Source organism: Pelobates fuscus, chromosome 1 (assembly GCF_036172605.1).
Source record: "Pelobates fuscus isolate aPelFus1 chromosome 1, aPelFus1.pri, whole genome shotgun sequence".
NCBI classification, from domain to species: Eukaryota; Metazoa; Chordata; class Amphibia; order Anura; family Pelobatidae; genus Pelobates; species Pelobates fuscus.
The window spans coordinates 208607970-208630744 of record NC_086317.1 but is presented as its reverse complement, the minus strand read 5'-3'; the positions used below and the strand labels follow the sequence as shown (position 1 = coordinate 208630744).

General features: G+C 43.0%; 1 protein-coding gene across 1 annotated transcript in view; it reads left to right on the top strand.

Annotated features, from left to right (window-relative positions):
- Positions 1–2821: 2821 nt before the first annotated feature.
- SMPDL3B (sphingomyelin phosphodiesterase acid like 3B) overlaps positions 2822–22775 on the top strand; it is a 61324-nt gene continuing 41370 nt past the window's right edge. The window contains exons 1-6 of the mRNA XM_063454090.1: positions 2822–2930; positions 3018–3231; positions 6032–6129; positions 19651–19794; positions 20823–20992; positions 21886–22066. Coding sequence (XP_063310160.1) covers positions 2870–2930; positions 3018–3231; positions 6032–6129; positions 19651–19794; positions 20823–20992; positions 21886–22066 — 868 coding nt within the window. The 5' untranslated portion in view covers positions 2822–2869. The remainder of the gene's footprint in view (positions 2931–3017; positions 3232–6031; positions 6130–19650; positions 19795–20822; positions 20993–21885; positions 22067–22775) is intronic.

Sequence of the window (22775 nt, the reverse complement as noted above, 5' to 3'; positions counted from 1 at the left end):
GCTGTTATTTCCTGTCTCCAAAATCCTTCGATAATACAAAACCGTTACAGCTAACTTCAACTCATACTTTATCTCAGTTAGCTGCATCTGTCTTGCTTCGGTTAAAGTCTATGGAACAGCTATTGTGACTGCTTATCACCTAAACCGTTGATTCTACTAAGAGACTCTTTATTGATTCAGTGTCTGCAATTTACTATCGTTTACTCCTTAAAGCTACAGTGCCTGTAATTGTGGACTTCAGTTATCATTTACTACTTAAAGCTACAGTGCCTGTAATTGTGGACTTCAGTTATCGTTTATTACTTAAAACTACAGTACCTGTAAATTGGAATTAAAGTCAATACCTTTTACTTTTTATAATAAATATTCAAACTATACGAAATCTGCAGTTGTGTTCCTTCATAACAAATGTTTAGACGTGACATAACCCCACACACAATGAGCCAGTACTCTTACATTCTATTACCTCTACAATTACATATCACACTCAAATACACAAAGCCCTACGCTCAAACTCTCATTGTTCCTAAGTGGCAGCGATGGCTTCAGTTTACATTAGCCCAAATAGATAGAGAAAGAGCAAAAAATAGAGGTGAAAAACAAATAATGACATACAAAATAGTTTTAACAGAGACAGTAGGTGAAGGCGGCCCTACTCAATCAAGATTACGTAATATGTGTAGAAAACAATTCGGTTTGGCGCTTATTGAACAACTTACTTTTTTAAAACTTATATTATAATGTGTTATTTATTATGTTAGTTGTTGCACACTTGTGTATTTCACCCAACCCAAAATAATAACTTATACACACAAATAAACATATATACGTTCGAAAAATAGGAGCGCTCTGTTGTACTAATAAATCTCAACAAATTATACCAATCACGTAAATTTGTATCATCGTAAATTCTTCAGTTTGTGAGCTTACCTCTATATTAGTGATGGCGAACCTATAGCATGCTTGCCACAGGTGCCCTCTCTGTGAGCACGCAACCATAGGTCGCCGGGGATGGGGGGCGCTGGCGCCGGTCGGCAGCAATGCAGAGTAGGCACCTGACTGCCCAAAACGGCAAGACCTGGTCCTCCTCCCGCAAGCAGGCTGTGTGAAGCGTGGCCGCTCCCATGGCAATGCTCCACACAGCATTGCGCGGGAGGACAGGAGAGCTGCAGTCAGACACATATTTACCACCACTGGACTAAAGGTAAGAAGAAGGGGGGGGATAAAAATTGAATATATAGGTCTGGATTACTAAAAACAACAACACATTTGTTACCTGCAGCACTGCACCCCACCCTCACACACAGCACCCCTCCCCCCCACACACAGCACCTTCCCCCAAACACACAGCATCCCCCACACACACATCACTCCTTCCCCCACACAGCACCCCCACACACAGCACACTCCTCCCCCACACAGCACCCCCACACACAGCACACAGCACACCACACATGCATAGCACTCCTCCCCCACACAGTACCCCTCCCCCCACACACACAGCATCCCTACCCAGGGACGTATGAGCCGCGAGGCAAACAAGGCATTTGCCTTGGGCGGCATTTTCCAGGGGGCGGAAAAAAAAGCCACCCCAAATTGCCCAGGGCAAACGCTTTTTAAAAGAAAAAGTGAGTCTGTTAATGTGCGCGTGTGTGTATTAGTGAGTGTGTGTGACTGTGTGTGTGTTTGACTGTTAGTGTGTGTGTGTATTAGTGAGTGTGTGTGACTGTTAGTGTGTGTGTCGGTGTGTGTATGTATTCAGCAGTCGGTGTGTGAATGTGTTCTGCAGTCTGTGACTGTATTCAGCAGTCTGTGTGTATGTATTGTATGTATGTATTGCATTTGTTGGGTATACTAATAAAAATAAGCTTCATTTTATCTATAATTTATATAATTATTTTTCATTTGTATCGTTGAACTCTCTGTTGTGTTCTTTTTTTAAAACAAAAGTTGTTAATTAGTTCGGACAACTGTACAAGTTGTTTTTTCTAAACTTAAACTTCAGTATTCAGGTTTAGTCGGCAATGTGAGGAAAAAAAAGTTGGCATGTATTGCGGTTTGGGCCCTCGGGATCAAAAAGATTTGCCATCACTGCTCTATATGCTCCCATATATGTGAGTAGGATCATCACAATTTTTAATGAGAAACAATTTATAAAGCAATATAACACTATATTTCTACTGTGTTTTGTTGCCTTAGATGTATACCTGTAGAGCATATTTAAAGAAGCACACTCTACAGTGATTGGTATATTTGTTTAGATTTATTAATTAGTACAAAATAACTATCCACTTTTTATCATGTTTATAATCTAATATGTGTGTTGTACATACATTTTATGTTGCCTTTTTGATGAATCTACATCAATACATAGCGCTGGAGATGCATGGGTCAGGCATCAGCAATTCGATGTCTTGGTGGTCATGTTCCCAATGATTATTTTAAGTACTGGGAACAAACTCTACCGGAGCAAGTAACTAGCTCTATAATGTGAGGAGGCTGTGTCATCAAGTTAAACATTTCAAGGTAATATACACTGGCTGATAACAAGTGTAGGTTCATAGTTCATTAATAAGTGGTAGTAAATATACACAGTGAAAGCACAGAAAAAAATTCTAATAGCAAATATTTAAAATGCATTGTAAAATTATTTACATTTATGTTTTTTGTGGGGGTTTTTCTTTTGACTTGTAGATAAAATATACAGACGTTATTTATTTTAACTCAAAATTAGGAGGAGGTGATAAGGATGCAATCATATGCTGTATATAAAGTACACACCCTGAAAGATATCAGCTCACTCACGAGAAAGAAACTGTCATAAAGACAACAAATACTAAAGCTGACTGTTCTTCTGGCCTGTCTCAACATGAAATCCTTGATCTTTCTACTTTTTGCACTTTGTAAAGGATTTAGTTCTGCAGAGAGAGGTACTTCTCACCAAAATCAAGTATAAGTTATACAGTTGTAGAAAAAAATGTGTAATATTTGTATATTTGCTTCCTTATCGTTATTAGGTTATTTTTGGCATCTGACGGATTTGCATTTGGACCCTAACTACACTGTCACCTCAGATCCAAAGAGAGTGTGTCCCTCAGCAGGTGACCAGTTGGTGACAGATGCAGGGAAATGGGGAAATTATCTCTGTGACTCCCCTCTTGCTCTCATCAACTCATCTATACTAGCCATGAGGAATATTCAGCCAGATCCTGACTTCATACTGTGGACTGGGTGAGAAAACAATGTTATGTCAAGTGGGGGAAGGGGGGTGAATTTAATCAGGGACGGGTCAGTAACTTATTTATTTTCTGCATCCTTCTGCCAATTTATGTTCATACTCTACAGTTTCTTTCTTTGCAGAGCACTACTTGCTATCACCCGGAATGGGAAGCTATTAGTATGTATTCATTTTGAAAAATAACTTGTTGAAAGCACAGAAATTTATATTTCTCAATTCTCTTAACCCCTTAAGGACACATGACGTGTGTGACACGTCATGATTCCATTTTATTCCAGAAGTTTGGTCCTTAAGGGGTTAAATAAAGTAGTGGTGATTAGTCATGCAATCTCATGTTGTGTAAAAATGCTCAAAGCTTTTGTCACCTGCACTGCCAACCACTAATTTACTGACTACGATAAATGATTCACCCGTCATTAATATGAAAGCATATTGCAATGTGCACTGTGAACTATGATGGTCTATGCATGAGACAAAGTCTAAACCTTAAGATGGTGGTGACACTGGCATTAAAATGCAGAAACATTCCATGCACTTGGAAAAATATAGTATACAGTATAGTAAAACTAAAATGTGACCTCATGCTTCATGGGATTTGTTGGTTTTAGGAAAGAAGAAAGGCAGCAACACTCTGCTTTTCACAGTGGCATTGACATAGGCATGTGCAGCACATTGCATTAGGATATGCATCCATCCAAACTTTACTAAAATACTTATTTTAAAATGTTGCCATTACCTTAAATCCTACTCCCCTTAGAATGTAAGCTCGTTTGAGCAGGGTCACCACTCTTCTTGTATATCCCACTTGTCTTGTTGCAAATACTTGTATGTAGTGATGTCGCGAATGCGAATTTCCGCAAATGTTCGTGAACCGGGCGAACCGGGCGAACCGCCATAGACTTCAATAGGCAGGCAAATTTTAAAACCCACAGGGACTCTTTCTGGCCACAATAGTGATTGAAGGGGGGGGGGAGACCTACTCTTTCCCCCCCCGGCCATAATGATAATGAGGGGGGGACCTACTGTTCTCCCCCCGGCCCCCACCCCTGGGCGGCGGGTGGGGGCCATAAAGATAATGAGGGGGGGATCTACTGTCCTCCCCCTCTCCGGCCCCCACCCTTGGGCGGCGGGTGAGGGCCATAATGATAATGAGGGGGGGACCTACTGTCCTCCCCCCCCCGGCCCTCACCCCTGGGCGGCGGGTGGGGGCCATAAAGATAATGAGGGGGGGATCTACTGTCCTCCCCCTCTCCGGCCCCCACCCTTGGGCGGCGGGTGAGGGCCATAATGATAATGAGGGGGGGACCTACTGTCCTCCCCCCCCGGCCCCCACCCCTGGGCGGCGGGTGGGGGCCATAAAGATAATGAGGGGGGGACCTACTGTCCTCCCCCTCTCCGGCCCCCACCCCTGTGCGACGGGTGGGGGCCCTAAAAAAACAATAAGGGGGGGACCTACTGTCTCCCCTCGGCCCCCACCCCTGAGCGGTGGGTGGGGGCCCTAAATACTAATAAGGGGGGAGACCTAATGTCCTCCCACCTGGCCCCCACCCCTGAGCGGCGGGTTGGGGCCCTAAATACAAATGGGGGGGACCCTAGTCACCCCCTCCACCTCAAAAAAATTTTTTATCCCCCTACCTACCCCCCTCACCCTAAAAATAATGAGGGGGGGACCTTTAACTAAGAACCTGTAAAAAAAATTAGAAAAAAACAACTTACCATTCAATGTTTTCTTTCTTCTAAAATCTTCTTTTTTGAGCCCCAAAAAAGGCCAAATAGAAAACCATAATAACTGACACAATAAAAAAAATAATAAAAAACGAGCGCAAAAAAAAATAATCCATCTTCACCCATGGAGGGCTCCGCGCAGACTGAGCTCTGCAGGGCGGGGGAAGGCTTATAAAGCCTTGCCACGCCCTGCAATTAGGCTAAGAACACTATGATTGGCTGGTTTAAGCCAATCAGAGTGCTCTTTGTCATTTTACACAGCGTGGGAAAAAAAGACCCCCTGGGCAGAAGCTTTACTTTGAAAACCTAACAAGTAAGTGATTAGGACTTCTGTTATTTTATCCCTTTTGTTTTTATCTGTTGTTGGTGTAATTAATTTGATTGTCATCTTTTGTTTTGTATGCACCGTGACAATTTTTTGCTCATAATAAATATTCCTTTATTATATTCTGCCTTTGTCTGGTAAAGAATCGCATTACCTGAAGAGACTAATTAAGTATTTTGCAATTACATAGATATTGTGCTAAGTTACATTTGGTGGGTTTTTATTATTAAGTTACCTGGGGGACCAAGGCACCCCATTTATAAATTGTCTTGGTGGTGGCAGCGTTAAGAAAGTAATATTTGTATTATTATGCTTAAGTGTGGGTGGTGTTAAGGGGGATTTTATCATTATTTCCAGTCTAGTGCAGCAAATAGGGAACTTTAACCCTTTCACCACCACTACAACATCACGCACACTCTTGAAGTAGGGTGCGTTCGTGACATCATTCATAGATGCAGTTTAGCTGTTTAGCTTAACAGAAAACAAAAATAATAATAATAATAATGAAGTGGCAGGTATTAAAACTAATTTGTTAGGTAGTACCAGTCACTTTGGTTTATATAAAGATACTATTGTGCAGTTATTAAATGTATAGTTATTTGCAGATATTTAAACTTCAAATTACTTATAATTTTCTGTAAATAATCAGTTCAAGAGAGGGAGCAATATCATGCTATGGGATCTACAAATCCAAAATTTGATTTTTGCACCTGACATATATTTTCTCTCTGTTATTACTTTAGAGATGATACCCCACACGTTTCAGATGAAAACCTTGGTGAAGATGCAGTGCTGAAAATTGTAGAACAGTTGACAAAAGTAATCCAAGAGGTATTTCCAAGTAAGGGTGATACTGCTCTCTTAACTTTAACAAGTACCTGGCGTGCCATTTATCACTTATGTTCTTTTTAAAGAGCATGTAACGAACCCTGAAGTGGTAGCTATGGGTTCGTATGATTTGAGCCGAACGGCTGAGAGCCAGGGTGATTATAGCTCGCCGTTCGGTACTTCTGGTCAGTAGTTAAATTCCCAAGAAACGAAATCCTCTAGTACAGCTTTCCCTAAGTAGCAATCAGGTACCCAAACACCAGCCGAAACATGATGAAGGGTGTAACAAGACTGAAGTTTAATGAGACCACACAGGCTTTTTTGGATTTCCCCTTGCAGGAGGACCTCCCACAGTACACAAATCAAATAGCCAATCATAAGGTATAGTTACACTTAAACACTCCCTGTCTCCGCCTGTGAGATAATGAGATAAGTTAAGGAATAACCCAATTATCTCCAGGCGAAGTGCACACAATTTCCCCAAAACTCAGAACACCCCTTTATGCTTAAGGTATCCCCACAAATGTCACATCCCCTGATAGCCCTGATCTGGGGGAGCAACATATTCAAATTTCACTCAGATCGGTTCAGAGGTTTTAAAAAAGTGTGGAACTCTTAAGTTACCGACCGCAAACGAAGCTCTTGCCCAAAATAATTCCACGAATTCAGCGTGTGCGGTCGGTCAATTCTGAAAATGTTAAATAACTCTAAAATCCACGAATGGAGCCTCCTGGCTCATAGGAGCGATTGTTCCCCTCCTGTGAATACATCAAAGTGCCGAAAAGCGCTCTCCTAGCTGTCCGGGAAATACAGTTCCATCGTTCGTATGCTTGAGATCGGTGTTCAGGAAGTCAAGTGTCCGATTTTAGTTCCAGACACTCAACGACCAAGTCCCGCTGCCTTTGTCCCGAACAAACAAGATGGCCGCTGTTTTCTCCGCCACGTGGCATTGCGGCCACCCTGAGAGAGCGCTTAATTGACGGGCTCTTTTGAAGTCAATGAGCCAGGAGGGTGGTCTGTGTTCGGTAGTTTCAATCTACCGAACCAACGTGGCATAAACTAACCGAATGCTAAGCAGATGCATGTTCAGAGAAAACCCCGATCTCCCAGTGGGTTTTCTCACACTGCTCCCCCTTAGTCCATGGGTCGGCATACCCGCCTAGACCCTGCCGGGTTGGCTAGGGGATGACCGGGAGACGCAAAGGTCCATCTCTGTTTGGCGTGATAAACCGTCTGCATTTCCATTCTGTTTGCCGGGCCTGTACTGCATAGTGAAGTTGTACAGTTGTAGGGCCAGGCTGCAGAGTAATAGTCTAGGATTGTCTCCGGCTACTCGATTTATCCACACTAGGGGGTTGTGGTCAGTCATTAAAGTAAATGGGCGGCCATACAGGTAGGGTTGGAGCTTCTTGAGGGCCCATACCAAGGCTAAGCATTCTCTCTCCACGGTGGCGTAACTGACCTCCCGAGCTAGTAGTTTGCGACTAAGGTACGCCACCGGGTGCTAAATCCTATCATCCTCCACTTGACTTAGTACGGCTCCCAGCCCAAACATGGAGACATCTGTGTGTACAAGAAACAGTTTGTTATAGTCTGGGGCGGCCAACACAGGTGCCTCGCTGAGTGCTGCCTTTAGTTTCTGAAATGCTTCTGCACACTCCGGGGACCAAACTACTTGCTTTGGAAGGGCTTTCTTGGTTAGGTCCGTGAGGGGTTTGGCCAGGGCACTGTACTCGGGGACAAATTTCCGGTAATACCCTGCCGTCCCTAAAAACGCAAGCACTTGGGTTTTGGTGTGCGGTTGGGGCCAATTGGCGATAGCTTCTACTTTGGCGGGTTCAGGCTTTGGCGGGTTTTTGGCGGGTTTGGCGGGTTTGCCTGAACCCACACGATGCCTGAGGTACTGAACCTCCGCCCTTCCGACATAGCATTTGTCGGGCTTAAGCATAAACCCTGCTGCCTGAATTCTCTCTAGTACCCTGGAGACATGTTCGAGGTGAGACTCCCATGTACCACTGTAGATGACTATGTCATCTAGATAGGCGCATGCGAAGTCCTGAAATCCCTCTAGGAGTCGGTCAGCCATCAGCTGAAATGTAGCCGGGGCATTTTTCATCCCAAAGGGCATAACCTTGAACTGGTATAGCCCAAATGGAGTGATGAATGCTGACTTGGGTATGGCCGCGGGCTCCAGAGGGATCTGCCAGTATCCCTTACATAAATCCAGGGTTGTGAGATAATTTCCTCCAGCCATTCTATCTACGAGTTCATCTATTCTGGGCATGGGGTAGGCATCCGTTATGGTTCGGTCATTGAGCTTCCGGTAGTCGACACAGAAGCGAGTCGTGCCGTCTCGCTTCGGTACCAGTACCACCGGGAAGGCCCAAGGACTCTGGGAGGGTTCTATAACCCCTAGTTGGAGCATCTCCTGTATCTCAGAGAGCATATTGTCTCTAACGGCAGCAGGAATACGGTAGGGCTGCTGCCTTAGTGGGGTCTCTCCCTGGGTCTCCACGCAATGGACTGCAGCTGAGGTGTACTCAGGTAAGGCAGAAAACATGGCCCGGTATTCCTGAAGCAGCTGAGAGGCTTCGCCCTTTTCTCGGGGGTTTAACGTCTCGCCCAGCTGTACCTGATCTATGGCGTTGGGGCTATGAGCTAGTAAGTCTGGTAATGGTAGCCCCTCGCTGTCCTCACAGGCAGGGGCGCATACGGCTGCCACATCTACTGTCCGTTCAAAATAAGGTTTCAGCATGTTCACATGAAAGGCTCTTCTGATCCTTTCATCTGAACACTTGCTGACTATGTACGTGGTGTCACTAATTTTCTCCACCACCTTAAAAGGCCCCTGCCATGCGGCCTGAAGTTTGTCCTTTTTAGAGGGCTTCAGAGCCAGCACTCGCTGCCCTATTTCCAAGACTCTATCTCGAGCCCCCTTATCATACCATCACTTCTGGCGGCTCTGGGCCGCTTGCAGGTGCTCCCGGACTAATTCAGTGAGTGCCTGCAAGCGATCCCGGAACTCCAGAACGTACTGCATGATAGGGACTCCCTCCTCACCTGTATTGCCCTCCCAGTGTTCTCGAATAAGGTCTAAGGGTCCCCGGACTTTTCTCCAGTAGAGAAGTTCAAAGGGAGAGAACCCTGTAGAGTCCTGCTGCACCTCACGGTAGGCAAACAGGAGGTGAGGGAGAAACCTTTCCCAGTTTGAATAGAACGCTGTGAACGTTCTAAGCATATGTTTAAGGGTACCATTGAAACGCTCACATAGCCCGTTCATCTGGGGATGGTACGGAGAGCTGAACAGGGGTTTGACACCACAACTTTGCCATAACTGCTGGGTCACAGTTGCGGTAAACTGGGTTCCCTGATCAGATAAGATTTCCCTGGGGAAGCCCACCAAAGTAAAAATCTTGATTAATGCCTCAGCTACGGTCTCCACCTCGATGTTGGACAGGGCCTCTGGGTACCGGGTAGCATAGTCTACCACGGTGAGGATGTAGCGCTTCCCGGAGGTGCTGGGCTTGCTAAGTGGGCATATAAGGTCTATAGCTACTCTGTGAAAGGGTTCCTCAATGATGGGTAACGGGTGAAGCTTGGCCCTTTGGCGATCTCCCTTCCTCCCTGTCCTTTGACACACATCACAGGTCCTGCAATAAATTTTGATATCTTGGGATATCCCTGGCCAGAAAAAGGTTTGGGTCAACCTATCTCTGGATTTGGTAACCCCTAAATGGCCAGCTAAGGGGATATCATGGCTCAACTTAAGTAATTCTACCCTGAACTTCCAGGGTACCACTAACTGCCGTTTAGAGACTTGGGTGTCCCCGCTCCCCCTGTGACCTGGTATAAGAAGCCCTTATCCCATGCAAAACGCTCCTGACTCTGATCAACCTGAGGTTTGTCGGCCTCCCTCCGGTACCTTTGCTCTTGTTCAAAACCTGCAGGGGTATCCCAGTATGGGGTGGGGGTATGGGAAGGGACTGAGGGTCCTACCTGAAGTTCCTCGAAGTGTGCTGGTTCTTCTCTGCGTGCTTGAGCCCTGGTAGTCACGGGAAACGACTCAATCATTGAGCTGCGAGTGAGCGAGTGATGCACCCCACATCGTTGCCTAGTAATACATCCGCAGGAAGGTCTTTCATAAGGCCAACATCCAGATGCCTGTTTCCCAAGCCCCAATCCAGGTGGACTCGGGCCATGGGGAGCTTGTGTATGGCTCCCCCTGCAACTTTGACAGCCACTGTTTTAGGGATCCGGGCTTGAGCCCGCACTATGTGGGGTTGTATCAGTGTGAGTGTGGCTCCAGTGTCTCTCATAGCCCGGACATCGACGCCATCTAGGGTAACCCACTGCTGGTGATGATCTCTGTTGTCGTTGGCTGCTTGTGCCGGGTTCGCCTCATGGAGTGTAGTCCACTGTTCCTCTTGGTGCCCAGAGCCCGTGAATTCCTCGGGTTGGTAACAATGGGCCACGGCTCGATTATGCTGGGGTGCAGGCCGGTCCCAATTCCCTCGGGACCAGTTGGGGCAGTGTTGTTTGATGTGTCCGGGTTGCTTACACAAAAAACAGGTCACCGGGCCACGGGGTTGGGTGGTTGGTTCCGGTGTGTAAGCTGTCGGTCTGGTATGTGGTGGAACCGCTGATGCTGGGTAAGCGACTCTAGGGGCCGGTCGCCCCCCCGTTAGGATCCAGTCGTCGGCCATCCTGGTGCTCATCCGCCAACTTGGCAGCCTCCTCTACGGTCTTAGGCTTTCGATCTCGCACCCATTCATTGACTTCTGTGGGTGTATGATCATAGAACTGTTCCAGTGCTATAATCTGGATGGCATCCTCTAATGAAGTGGCCTGGCATCCATGCATCCAGCATTGGGCTGCCCGGCGTATCCGAAATGCCCATTCTGTGAACGAATCTCTGCCTCCTTTTCTGAGTGCCCGAAACTTCCTCCGATATGCCTCCGGGGTGACTGCAAAACGGGCTAGTAGAATTTCTTTGATTTTATCATAGTTCTGGATATCCTCGTCAGGTACGGCCCGGTAAGCCTCCATTGCCCGCCCTGAGAGCTTGCTGCTGAGCACCGCAGCCCAGTTCTCTACTTCCAGCCCCTCCAATATACATTGCCTTTCAAAATCTTGCAGGTTATTGTCAATGTCTGTTTCCCCATCCACAAAAGCTTTAAAGGCTGCATAATTAATTTTCTTTGAGCGGCCATTTATATATCCCGAGGGAGAAAGGGAATCCCCCTGCGACGACCCTGCTCTTGAGTCCCGAGCATGCTGGGAATCTTTGGCATGAGTGATGATTTGTACCACCGCCTCTTGTGATGGATTGGGCCCCAGTAGACTGATCATCCATCTCACCTCTCTCTGGAACTCGAATTCCTCTGGCTGCTCTCCTTCCATGCTGCTGGCTCTGTCACTCTGCCTTAGTTCTGCAATTAGCGTGGCTTTGTTCTTGTTGCTTGCCACTATGCCCCGAGCTTCCAGCAAATCTTTTAGTGTTGTCCTCTTTAGTGGCTCATACTGCTGAACCATTCAGTATATTCCAGTTCGGGACGTCCATTCGAGCTGCGAATCCCGCCGCTTGCCACCAGTTGTAACGAACTCTGAAGTGGTAGCTATGGATTCGGTACTTCTGGTCAGTAGTTAAATTCCCAAGAAACGAAATCCTCCAGTACAGCTTTCCCCAAGTAGCAATCAGGTACCCAAACACCAGTCGAAACATGATGAAGGGTGTAACAAGACTGAAGTTTAATGAGACCACACAGGCTTTTATGGAGGTCCTCTTGCAGGAGGACCTCCCACAGTACACAAATCAAATAGCCAATCATAAGGTATAGTTACACTTAAACACTCCCTGTCTCCGCCTGTGAGATAATGAGATAAGTTAAGGAATAACCCAATTATCTCTAGGCGAAGTGCACACAATTTCCCCAAAACTCAGAACACCCCGTTATGCTTAAGGTATCCCCACAAATGTCACATCCCCTGATAGCCCTGATCTGGGGGAGCAACATATTCAAATTTCACCCAGATCGGTTCAGGGGTTTTAAAAAAGTGTGGAAGTCTTAAGTTACCGACCGCACACGAAGCTCTTGCCCAAAATAGTTCCACGAATTCAGCGTGTGCGGTCGGTCAATTCTGAAAATGTTAAATAACTCTAAAATCCACGAATGGAGCCTCCTGGCTCATAGGATAGATTGTTCCCCTCCTGTGAATACATCATAAGTACCGAAAAGCGCTCTCCTTGCTGTTCGGGAAATACAGTTCCATCGTTCGTATGCTTGAGACCGATGTTCGGGAAGTCGAGTGTCCGATTTTAGTTCCAGACACTCGACGACCAAGTCTCGCTGCCTTTGTCCTGAACAAACAAGATGGCCGCCGTTTTCTCCGCTGCGTGGCATTCGTATATACGAATTGCGGCCACCCTGAGAGAGCGCTTAATTGACGGGCTCTTTTGAAGTCAATGAGCCAGGAGGGTGGTCTGTGTTCGGTAGTTTCAATCTACCGAACCAACGTGGCATAAACTAACCGAATGCTAAGCAGAAGCATGTTCAGAGAAAACCCCGATCTCCCGGTGGGTTTTCTCACAGAGCATATAGTTCAATCTGTACATTGTGCTAGCAGATTTGCAAATGAATAGATTGGGATATAAACCTATTTTAAAAAATGACTTTTTATACTTTGGCAATCATTGCTCCACCATAGACTCTCTGCTGAGGAATTAAGTGACAACAAGAGCAGGAAACACCTCCCACAGACAGTCTTTTAACTCTTCATGTATAGCACCCACAGCGCATGTACTCTTAATATTTCTTTCCCCTTTTCTTTTATATCAAAATGTTATATTAATTTTCAAAAAAGGGTATAAGGAAATAAAAGAAAGACAAAATAGGTACACAATAACTCTCAGATATCAGGGTTGTTAGGAAGACAAACAGGTCTCTAAATGATTTACATTTGTTCAGGCATGCAGGGTCTCAAATCAAGCTTGATTTCAAAATAAGCTTGCCACGCAATGGTCTCTGCTCCCGGATGGGAACTCCATGGCACCCCAGACACTGTGTGCCCCACCTCCTACAGTCCACATCTATCTATAGTGCAAGAAGGAGAAAAAAAAATCATTGGGAGTGCCACCCACAGTGTCCGGAGAGATGACTACCAGTCGTCTTTAAGGCTCTGTCTAAGGTGAGCACAACCATTATCACCTGTATTATATTTACTTTTCATACAATACCACCTATTTGGTTTATTTCTTTCTGTTTGCTCTATATACCCGGAAGAACACCGTTTGGGACAAAGGGGTGTGTTGCTGCCTCAAAAGCAAAAAGGAGCTATTTACGGAGCCAATAGCATATAGGCTCCAACCCATGTGAGTGGTTTAAGCCATTTGTCATCACTATTCACTTTTATTTCTGTAAACCATCTGCACTATATTTTCTTTTTTGCTGTTTTTGTTTTGTATGTACATTTTGTTTTGTATGTACATTTTCAAGACTGTCACTGTACTGGAAGGGTGAGTGTACCCCCTTACTACTTATATTTAGTATAGCGCGCCACTTGTTGGTATATAGTCTATACCTCTCTCTTTTTTTATTTTGCATCTTAGGACGATTGGATTCTTGAGTAATTAGAGGATAGATCTGTTCATCATGGGTTCTTATCATATAGTTTTAATTAGCCTTGGTTTTGTTTTCAGTAATATCACGAAACATCAGCCTCATTAACATGCAGTCTCCTATCAGACTCTGTTGTGTGCCTACCATTGGATGTGGTCCATGATCTATGGTTCCCGACCATGCCCCTGTGTGTCAACTCTCCTCTCCCAGCCGCTCACTCCCTACAGGTCTCCCCATATCCTGCCTCTAATAGAAATTTACTCAGGGTGTTATATCCCTGAAATAACTAGTTAAGGTATTGAAAGAACCAATAAGAACAGATAATTATAAAAAAGTTGAACAAAAGGTTAAAGAGAAAAGATGAGAAGACGCCCAGATCGCCCACTGACGCCCTCTCAAGTGATGGCATGCGTGTCCCCCAATGAGAGTACCTTGTGCTAAATATGCGAACCAAGGGTGTCATTATTCAGTATATTTCTCCCTACGTTCTAATAAGTCTGCCTGAACAGATTCTGATTTTCCCTACCCATATGAGCCATTGTTCTATGGTCGATGCCCATGTTTCTTCCAGAGGACAGGTATCAACGATTTAGCAGCGTCAAGCAGGTGTCATAAAATAGATTTTTTTATATTTCGATTTTTTTCCAAATGGGTCTGATGCCAAGGCTGTCCCACCAAATATGCTGTATGGATCCTGTTTCTAACTCACACCTACAACAGGTATCTAATATTGTCGGAAAGATTCTGTTTAGCAAGACGGAGGTACGATACCAATGAGATATTAATTTTTAAAAATGTGTTTCTTGAATATTTGTACTAACCGAGCTCTTATGTTGCAGTATGAGGATTTTTCTCCATTGCATCTGAAAAAGTTGAATCTGTGAGAAGTTCCCACCTTGATTTAAATAAGTTTCTCGTCTTCAAGTTTCCTACCAATAGATGTTGATAGAGGTCCGATATCCGCTCGCCAGAGTTCATGTACCCCATGCATAAATGTTCAAACCACTTTAGATCTCAATGTATTAGTAATATGGGGTAAATTGTGGTAAAAATGCTTTGATTGGGTATATCTAAATACCTGCATGCATTGCCTAGTACTTTCCTTAATGGAGCCCCTCCACTATATCCAACTTAAATGTTAGTGGGATGAGTGGGCTTTGGTTTAGGGGACAGATGTTTTCCCTCACGTATAAAATCCCATGTTCTTAGCATTTGGAGGATCGGAAAATCATTGTCCTGTGGAGTCGATACACCCTGTACCCCGTGCCACACTCTGGCTATAGTAGCCTCTGTTTATCCAACGGCACCAATAATTTATCCGTGGGAGCTGTATTCCATTCCATTCCTTTGTAGAGCTGTGGCCATATGATACTTGCGGAAGCCAGGAAGTGCTAAGCATCCCCAAGACTTTGGCAGGCACAGTATCTCATGTTGCAGTTTCACCCTCTCTTCCTGCCATATATAACGCAACACTGCTGTCCGCAGTATTGTAAAAAAAATCCCGGGGTAAAGCTAGACCAAATATAGAATTCTAGGCAGAATGTTAATTTTTATGACCGCTATTTTCCCTTGCCAGAATATATGTGAATGATTCCGTAGTTGAAGGTCTCCTCTAATCCTGTTTAATAGAGGGACAAAGTTGCCATGGTGCAGTTCTGTAAAATTATAGGAGATCCCAATACCAAGATCTCATTTGGTCGTCACACCACCGAAAGGGAAACTGAGTTTTGATTTGGGAATTCTCTGCCGCTGAAGTGTGGATATTTATAATTTCACATTTGTTAAGATTCAGTTTTAGACCTGATAGGTCTCCATATAGTTTGAATTCCTTAGGCAAAGCTGGGAGGGTGGGTGGTCAGCGGTTCTTCGACGAAAAAGATCATGTTGTCTGTCATGCCTAGAGCGCATAATTTGTTATTGCACTATGGAATTTTATCCTTTAATGTAATTTGGGTAGTGCCTGGTAGAGATGGAATATTGTCAAGGTCAAAAGGGGTTAATTTTATTGTATGAAAGATCAGATGATAGAAGGGATAATGTAAATTGCATAGGAATGTGAAAAGGGTATTTTCCTATGAATGGATCCTGTGATTACTCAAAGGCTCTGCAAGGTGTGGGATTCTACACTGGATAAGCCTGAATGTCTGGCTCAGCCATATGGCCTGTATTTCTTTATTGATGGATCAATCTCTTTGATATGTAAATGGCCATTAGCCTTGTTCCGGTATCATATCCAAAAGGAAAAACATTAATATTTACCCACAGAATAATAATTAAGCCTCATTTTTGTTATATTTAGATTGGCAAGCCTCATCTTCTAAAAAAGCCCAAACATAATTGGCATAACAAAACAATAGGGGATGGAATTGTGATACCAGCCATGTTGGGTCACAAGTACGGCATGCAACATATCTATATAATGGGAAAATAATAATAAATTCGTAGATGCAGTTATTTATTCTGTGGCAAGTACATAAGAGAAGATAGAACCAATTGTTTCCATTTGGATTGATGTTGGTCTGGAACACAAGGTGGTGGTCACTCGTTATCTCTATAGATACCTTAACTCCACCTCTAGACCAGGCGTGGTAATCCACAGGGTATATATCCAATGATACTGAAATGTCTGTGTACTTGCTTGGGGCCAGAATCTAATTCCAAGTGAGTCACCATCTTTCCTACCAGAGACCCTCTGGGGCAGAAGTATTTACTTTGAAGAGCTGAGTAAGTGATTAGGGCTTTCTGTGTTTTATTTTTATCTGTTGTTGGTGTAAATAATTTTGATTGTCATCTATATTTTTGTATGCACTGTGACTACTTTTTGCTCATAATAAATACTCCTTTATTAAGTTCTGCCTTTGTCTGGTAAAGCATCACGTTACCTGAAGAGACTAATTAGTATTTTTGCATTTCCTTAAATATTGTACTAAGTTGTTTTTGGTGGGTTTTTATTATTGATTTACCTGTGGGCCCAAGGCACCCCATTTATAAATTGTCTTGGTGGTGGCAGCGTTAAAATAGTAATAGTTATTTTATTATGTTTAAGGGTGGGTGATGTTAAGGGGGATTTTGTCATTATTTTCGATCTAGTGCAGACAACTAGTGAACTTTAACCCCTTTATCACCTCAACTACTTTACGCACACTCTTGAAGTAGGGTGCGTTTGTGACATTGTCCGTGTAGGCAGCTATTTTATGATCCAGTCCTCCGCTGCGCATCCCTTTGATGTTCGAGTTTTGGCGCACCGTGTTCAAGAGTGGTTCTAACGTTAGAGCAAAAAGCAGGGGTGATAACGGACATACCTGCCTAGTTCCATTAATGATAGGGAAACTGTCAGTTAGGGCTCAATTGATTCTAACTTTCACATTCAGAGGGGCTCTCATGAGCCAGAGCGGTGAAACACGCATCTGGGGAACACACTGGCGCTATCCACAAGTAACTGCACCAACAGTGACCTTAATCATATGCTCTAATTCACAGCAATTTTATGCTCCTCGCTCTAGGCTAGGTACCAGCCGACGCACTATCTATTGTGGCTTAGCCTGTAGGAGTGGGTTGAAACCTCTGATACCTTTTATTGGCATGAACACCACCTGAGCGTTTTCTGGCAGCAGCGATTAAAACCTCACTTTGTTTTCTGTGCAGGGTCCTGGCAGGAGGTACTCTCTATTTAGCGTGAGGGTCTGTGTAGGTGTTTACTTAAAGGGTACCCTCAAAGGCACAAGTACTTAGGGTAGTTGGGAGATAGGATATTTTAATCCCTTCCTTTTGACCCAGGCTTAGCTTCGGTATTATACCTTCCAGGCAGAATACTTAGAAACTGCCACCTGTCAACATATCACGTTCTCTGACTCTAATCGCTTTGACTATAGAACTGTATCAGCCACCCCATCTAGACCTACTTTTTCACTATCAATTTAGCAGACACATTATTTTTATATATAGTGCTGATTGTCCCTATACCCATAACTAGTAACTCTGTCTTGTACAGCCACTATTTACTATCATTGTGACTAACTACTTAGGCAATAACTCCCATATTCATGGGATACATGTTATCAGACATTATATTTAGATTATGTTTTGTGATCAAGTGTACTTATACGATTATATAAAAATTTGCAGCTAGCCGAGACTCTGCTTGAATATCTAAAGGAACTATCACTGTGGCCAATATACACAGTTAAGACACTCATTTATCTGCTATAACTTAATTGTTTCTGTATACCGCGCAACCCCAGCACGATATATCAGACGACAGAAACGGATCAGTTTGGGTGACCGTTCTACTTTAGAGACTTTATTTTGTTGCAGCCAGCTGAGACTCTACTTCTACCCGATAAGTCTAGTTACTGTAACCATATTACACAACTTCGATAGTTAACCATTTGTTACAATCATATACTTTGCTACAGCTCCTGGTCTCAGTTAGGTACTATCTCCACTCATTTATACCGATACACTGTATCAGAGTGAGCTTCTGCATATATAATCTATTCAGACTATCCAGTCTCAGACTGATTTGGTGGGCGGTTGTATTCACCCACGCTTATTTATTGGTTTTATATATTTTGTGTCTCTCTAGGTTTGTTTCATCTCATTTATATTTTTCCCAATAAAAGTTGTTTTATTTTTTTGAGGTTTCACCCTGTATATATATTTTTCTTCCCCCCACCCACCCCCCCCCCCTCTTTTTCGGAATATTTCCCCCTTTACGGAATTAGCAGGGATACTCATTCTCCAGGATATTCTACCAAAATCCGATTTTTCTCCTGTTTCCCCTTTAGCTTTTTACGTTCTTGGTGAAACTCCTTGCACCAGGGGTTAACCCCCATTCAGGAGATTGTTTACATTTTACACTTTTCTCCTTTTTGCTTTGTAGTACTTTGAATTGATTCCTGTAGGATACAGAAGGCCAATGTAAGGACTGACAGAGAGGATAGGTGTGAGAGGAGCGGCGGGAGAGGAAAATCAGTCTGGCCCCATCATTCATTACAGACTATAGCGGGGCAGTACATCTACTGGGAAGACCAATTAGGAGAGAGTTACAATAATCCATGTGAGAGATTACTAGAGCATGCACAAACTCGTTAGTAGCATCTTGCGTAAGAAAGGGTCGGATGCAGGCAATGTTTTTAATGTTTTTAATCAGCAGGATTTGACAAGGGACTGGCTGTGAGACTCAAAGGTGAAGCCAGAATCAAATATAACACTCAGACAACATGCTTGTAAGGATGGGCTGATGTGGGTACCACCAACTTGAAGGGAGAGCGAGAGAGGAGGATCAGTATTAGGAGGAGGAAAGACAAGAAGTTCAGTTTTAGAGAGATTGAGTTTCAGAAAGCTGGAGGACATCCAATCAGAGATGGAAGAAAGGCAAGAGGTGACGTTGCAGGATGGCAGGAGGAGTAAAGACATGTATATATCATTACCTATATTACATTATATGTATAATGTAAGGGTTACTCCAAGCTCCTTGACCACTTCACTGATTTGAAGTGGTCATGGTTCCAGGACTCTGTATGTGCAGCATTTTGCTGTGAAACCCTGCACATTTGGAGTATAATACCTCTGTGGCTGGAGTTGTAACTCCATCTTAGGACGTAATTCACCAGCCCAGGACAATAGTTGCGAATGGCTAATGTTAATCCTAATCAAATTTGGCACAGACAGCCAATTGAAGCATGCGCTCACCCTAGCTAACCTTTCTCCCCCTTTAAGCTTGACCTCTGGTCTGGAATGAGGTGAGTTTGTAAGGCAAGGGTTACTATAACCAATATCAGTGTTTTATGAAAACACTACTTTTTGGATGGAGTAACCCGCTTAAAAATAGCAGGTCATTTTTTCCTTTCAGTTTTCCTTTGCATATACTGCTTTGTTGGGTATGAATAACTGACATTCTACTATTTATTTTCTAGCAACCAAAGTTTATTCAGCATTAGGAAACCACGATTTTCATCCTAAAAATCAACTACCACCACAGAATAATTCTATTTACACTAGGATTGCACAATTTTGGAGCCCATGGCTAAACAACGAATCTATACCAAGTTTCCAAAAAGGTAAATGTGATGGTTTGTTAATTTTGTATTTGGCTGAGACATTTCTATTTGCTTATTGATCTAAGCATAGAATCTGATCAAACCTTAGGAACGCAGGGTCTATATTAAAGTTAATAAAATTACTACTTTAACAATATGTAAAGCTCATTATGTATTGTTATTTTAACATATGGTAGGAAAACTAGTTGACCACCAATGCTAGCCAAAAAAACTTTAAGGTTATCATTATCTGATAGTCTGTTTGTTCAACAGGAGTAAAGGTTAAAATAATATGCTTATGCAATCGTATCCCACTCTGGGAGCCTATATTAATTAGTTAAAGTGTACAAGCAGCCCCATTCACTGACCGCTATTCACTGCTACTTAAATTAATAGCCTAATGCACTCATTTTGGCCAAATATGAGACTCCCTTGCTGAGCAGCAATAAGAAAATATGGATTGGGCACATAATGTTGTCCCTTACATGTGTATCCTGTTTGTGCATTGCGCACTGGTTGTAATAGCAGTGCGCAGGTACCCACACTTTATGTTGTCAAACTGTTTTATAATCGCTTTATTTGTTACCTGGGGTAAATGAGGTGTAACCCATGCCCCTTCAATTCTGGTCCCAAGAGCCAGTAGCTCCTAGCAAAGGGGTACTGATAGCCCTTCTAAGCTAAGCTCTCATTGATTAAGGGAGTGGCACCCAGCAAACCCTGGACAAGAAGTCAAACCATTAGTGATTGTGGTGCTGGGGTGTTCCTTTAACTTTAACATTGATTTTGGTTTAGATTATAGTTCTATCAAGATTACAATAAATGTTTAATGTCATTTTATGACCTGATCTTAAAACCAGGACCCCAACAGTGCCCTAATAAAAATCTATTATTAATTATTTTTAACAGTTTACAAGAACACTTCCATGTACTTCTCCCCCCATAATGACTTCACACCGATGACTTTGTTATAGAGTGGGAGTTTTTACAAATTTTCAACCAAATTTGCTTAAGTAATGATGAGTATTTTTTTTCTCCCTCCTTTTCCTTAGGAGCATTTTATAGAGAAGATATAGTGAATATAAGTGCCGGCCGTGTGATTGTTCTAAATACCAATCTATATTATGACTCCAACAGAGATACAGCCAATTTGGATGATCCAGGGGATCAGTTAAAGTGGTTAGAAGATGAATTAACAAGTGCTTCTCAACAACTAAAAAAGGTATATAAATGATATATTTTTTTTCAAATTACTATTATTAAAGGTCAGTTAAAAGAGAATGGGGACTGAACAGCCATTAATTATTGGGTTATCCAAAGTGTATGAGTAAGTTAGTAAGCCAGCCAATAGGGGCTAATACACTAAATGTTATAATATCCTTCTTTGTACTTAACAATTTACCATTTTAATGAATATACATACCCCCAACTGTCTATGAGCTGCTTGAGAGGAGTGTATATAGTTTTAGCATTTTCGTTCACATGATAATGTTTGGGGATGAAAGAACTCCCCGTTAGTGATACCATATCAACCTGTGGCTAATTCAATTGATAGGACATGATTTTGGAAAAGCACACATATATCCAAATAAAGGTCACACAGGTATAAATGCATTTCAGCGCAAAAGCCAGGAAGTCAAAGGAACTGCTTACCCAACAGGATTGTGTTGAGGCTAGAAAAACAAATTTAAAATAATCAGCTGCATTGAAGGCTTCCAAGAGTACAATGACCTCCATCATTCTTAAATGGAAGAAGTTTGCAAGACACGTGAAAGCCTGCAAAAACCTAAAGATTGTACTGTTAGTAGCAAAGAGCTGTAACATAAAAATTGTGGGGAAAAAAGAGGTCTGAATACAATAGATAATTAAGTGAATTGGCTTAAGGGCAAATCAGTTTGTACTTTTCCAAAACCAGCAGATTAGCATTGATGGTAACCTATGATAAACTACTTTGGTGGTTTACAAACAGGTATTTTAAAATGATTACTGGTACACAGAGATAAGACACTGTTATATTCAATGGACAATTTAGATTGTAATGCACACTTACCTTCATAAAATTCTTCAATCTATATATCTATCTATCACAAATATCATAACATGACCATTTTTCAGGTTTATTTAGTTGGTCATGTGCCGCCTGGATACTTTGAAAAGAAAAGAGGGAAACCTTGGTTTAGAGAAAACTTCAACAAACGTTATGTGGAGATCATACAGAAACACCACAATGTAATACAAGGCCAGTTTTTTGGGCATCATCACACAGACTCCTTCCGAATGTTCTACAGCAACTCAGGTAAGCAAAATGTACAGAACAAAAAGGTACACTTACCACACTCAGTAAAAGTTGTTCACCATGCAAAATTTCCAAAATGTAAAGTTTAAAGGGACTCTATAGTCACCTGAACAACTTCAGCTTAATGAGGTTGTTCAGGTGAGAACTATAGCTCCCTGCAGCCTTTCTCATGTAAACACTGTATTGTGACGGTACACTCCGTTACTCCGTCAAGTATTCCCTTCTTCCCATAAAATAAAATCACCCAATACTCCAAGAGTAGAAATATCCCTGGAATCGACGAATAATCCACACATGAGCCAAAGCTTAATGCTGGAACAAGACTGATTTACTGGCACACAGAACTCACAATTTATGCAACATAAAACTCCTCCTCTGGGCCAGGCTAGATAATTGAGTTTTAACAATACACACAGCTCAATTATCTGCTGGCCAGAACATTTACAGTTTTTAACAATTTCAGAAAAGTACTTTTTATACAACATACAAACATAATTTCAACATCCCTGGGTAGCTGAGGATACTGGTGGTCATATATCCAAATTTCACAAATTTCCATTCGGTAGTTTCCATGTCGCATCGTGTGGAAGTTTGACTGGCTTGCCATGTGGAGGTATCCGATCTAGAGTTCCATAGAATCAGTAGCAAGAGCCGGTCTCCGTTCGCATCTAACTACACGAAAACCACCGTTCGTATGGTGCAGCTGGTT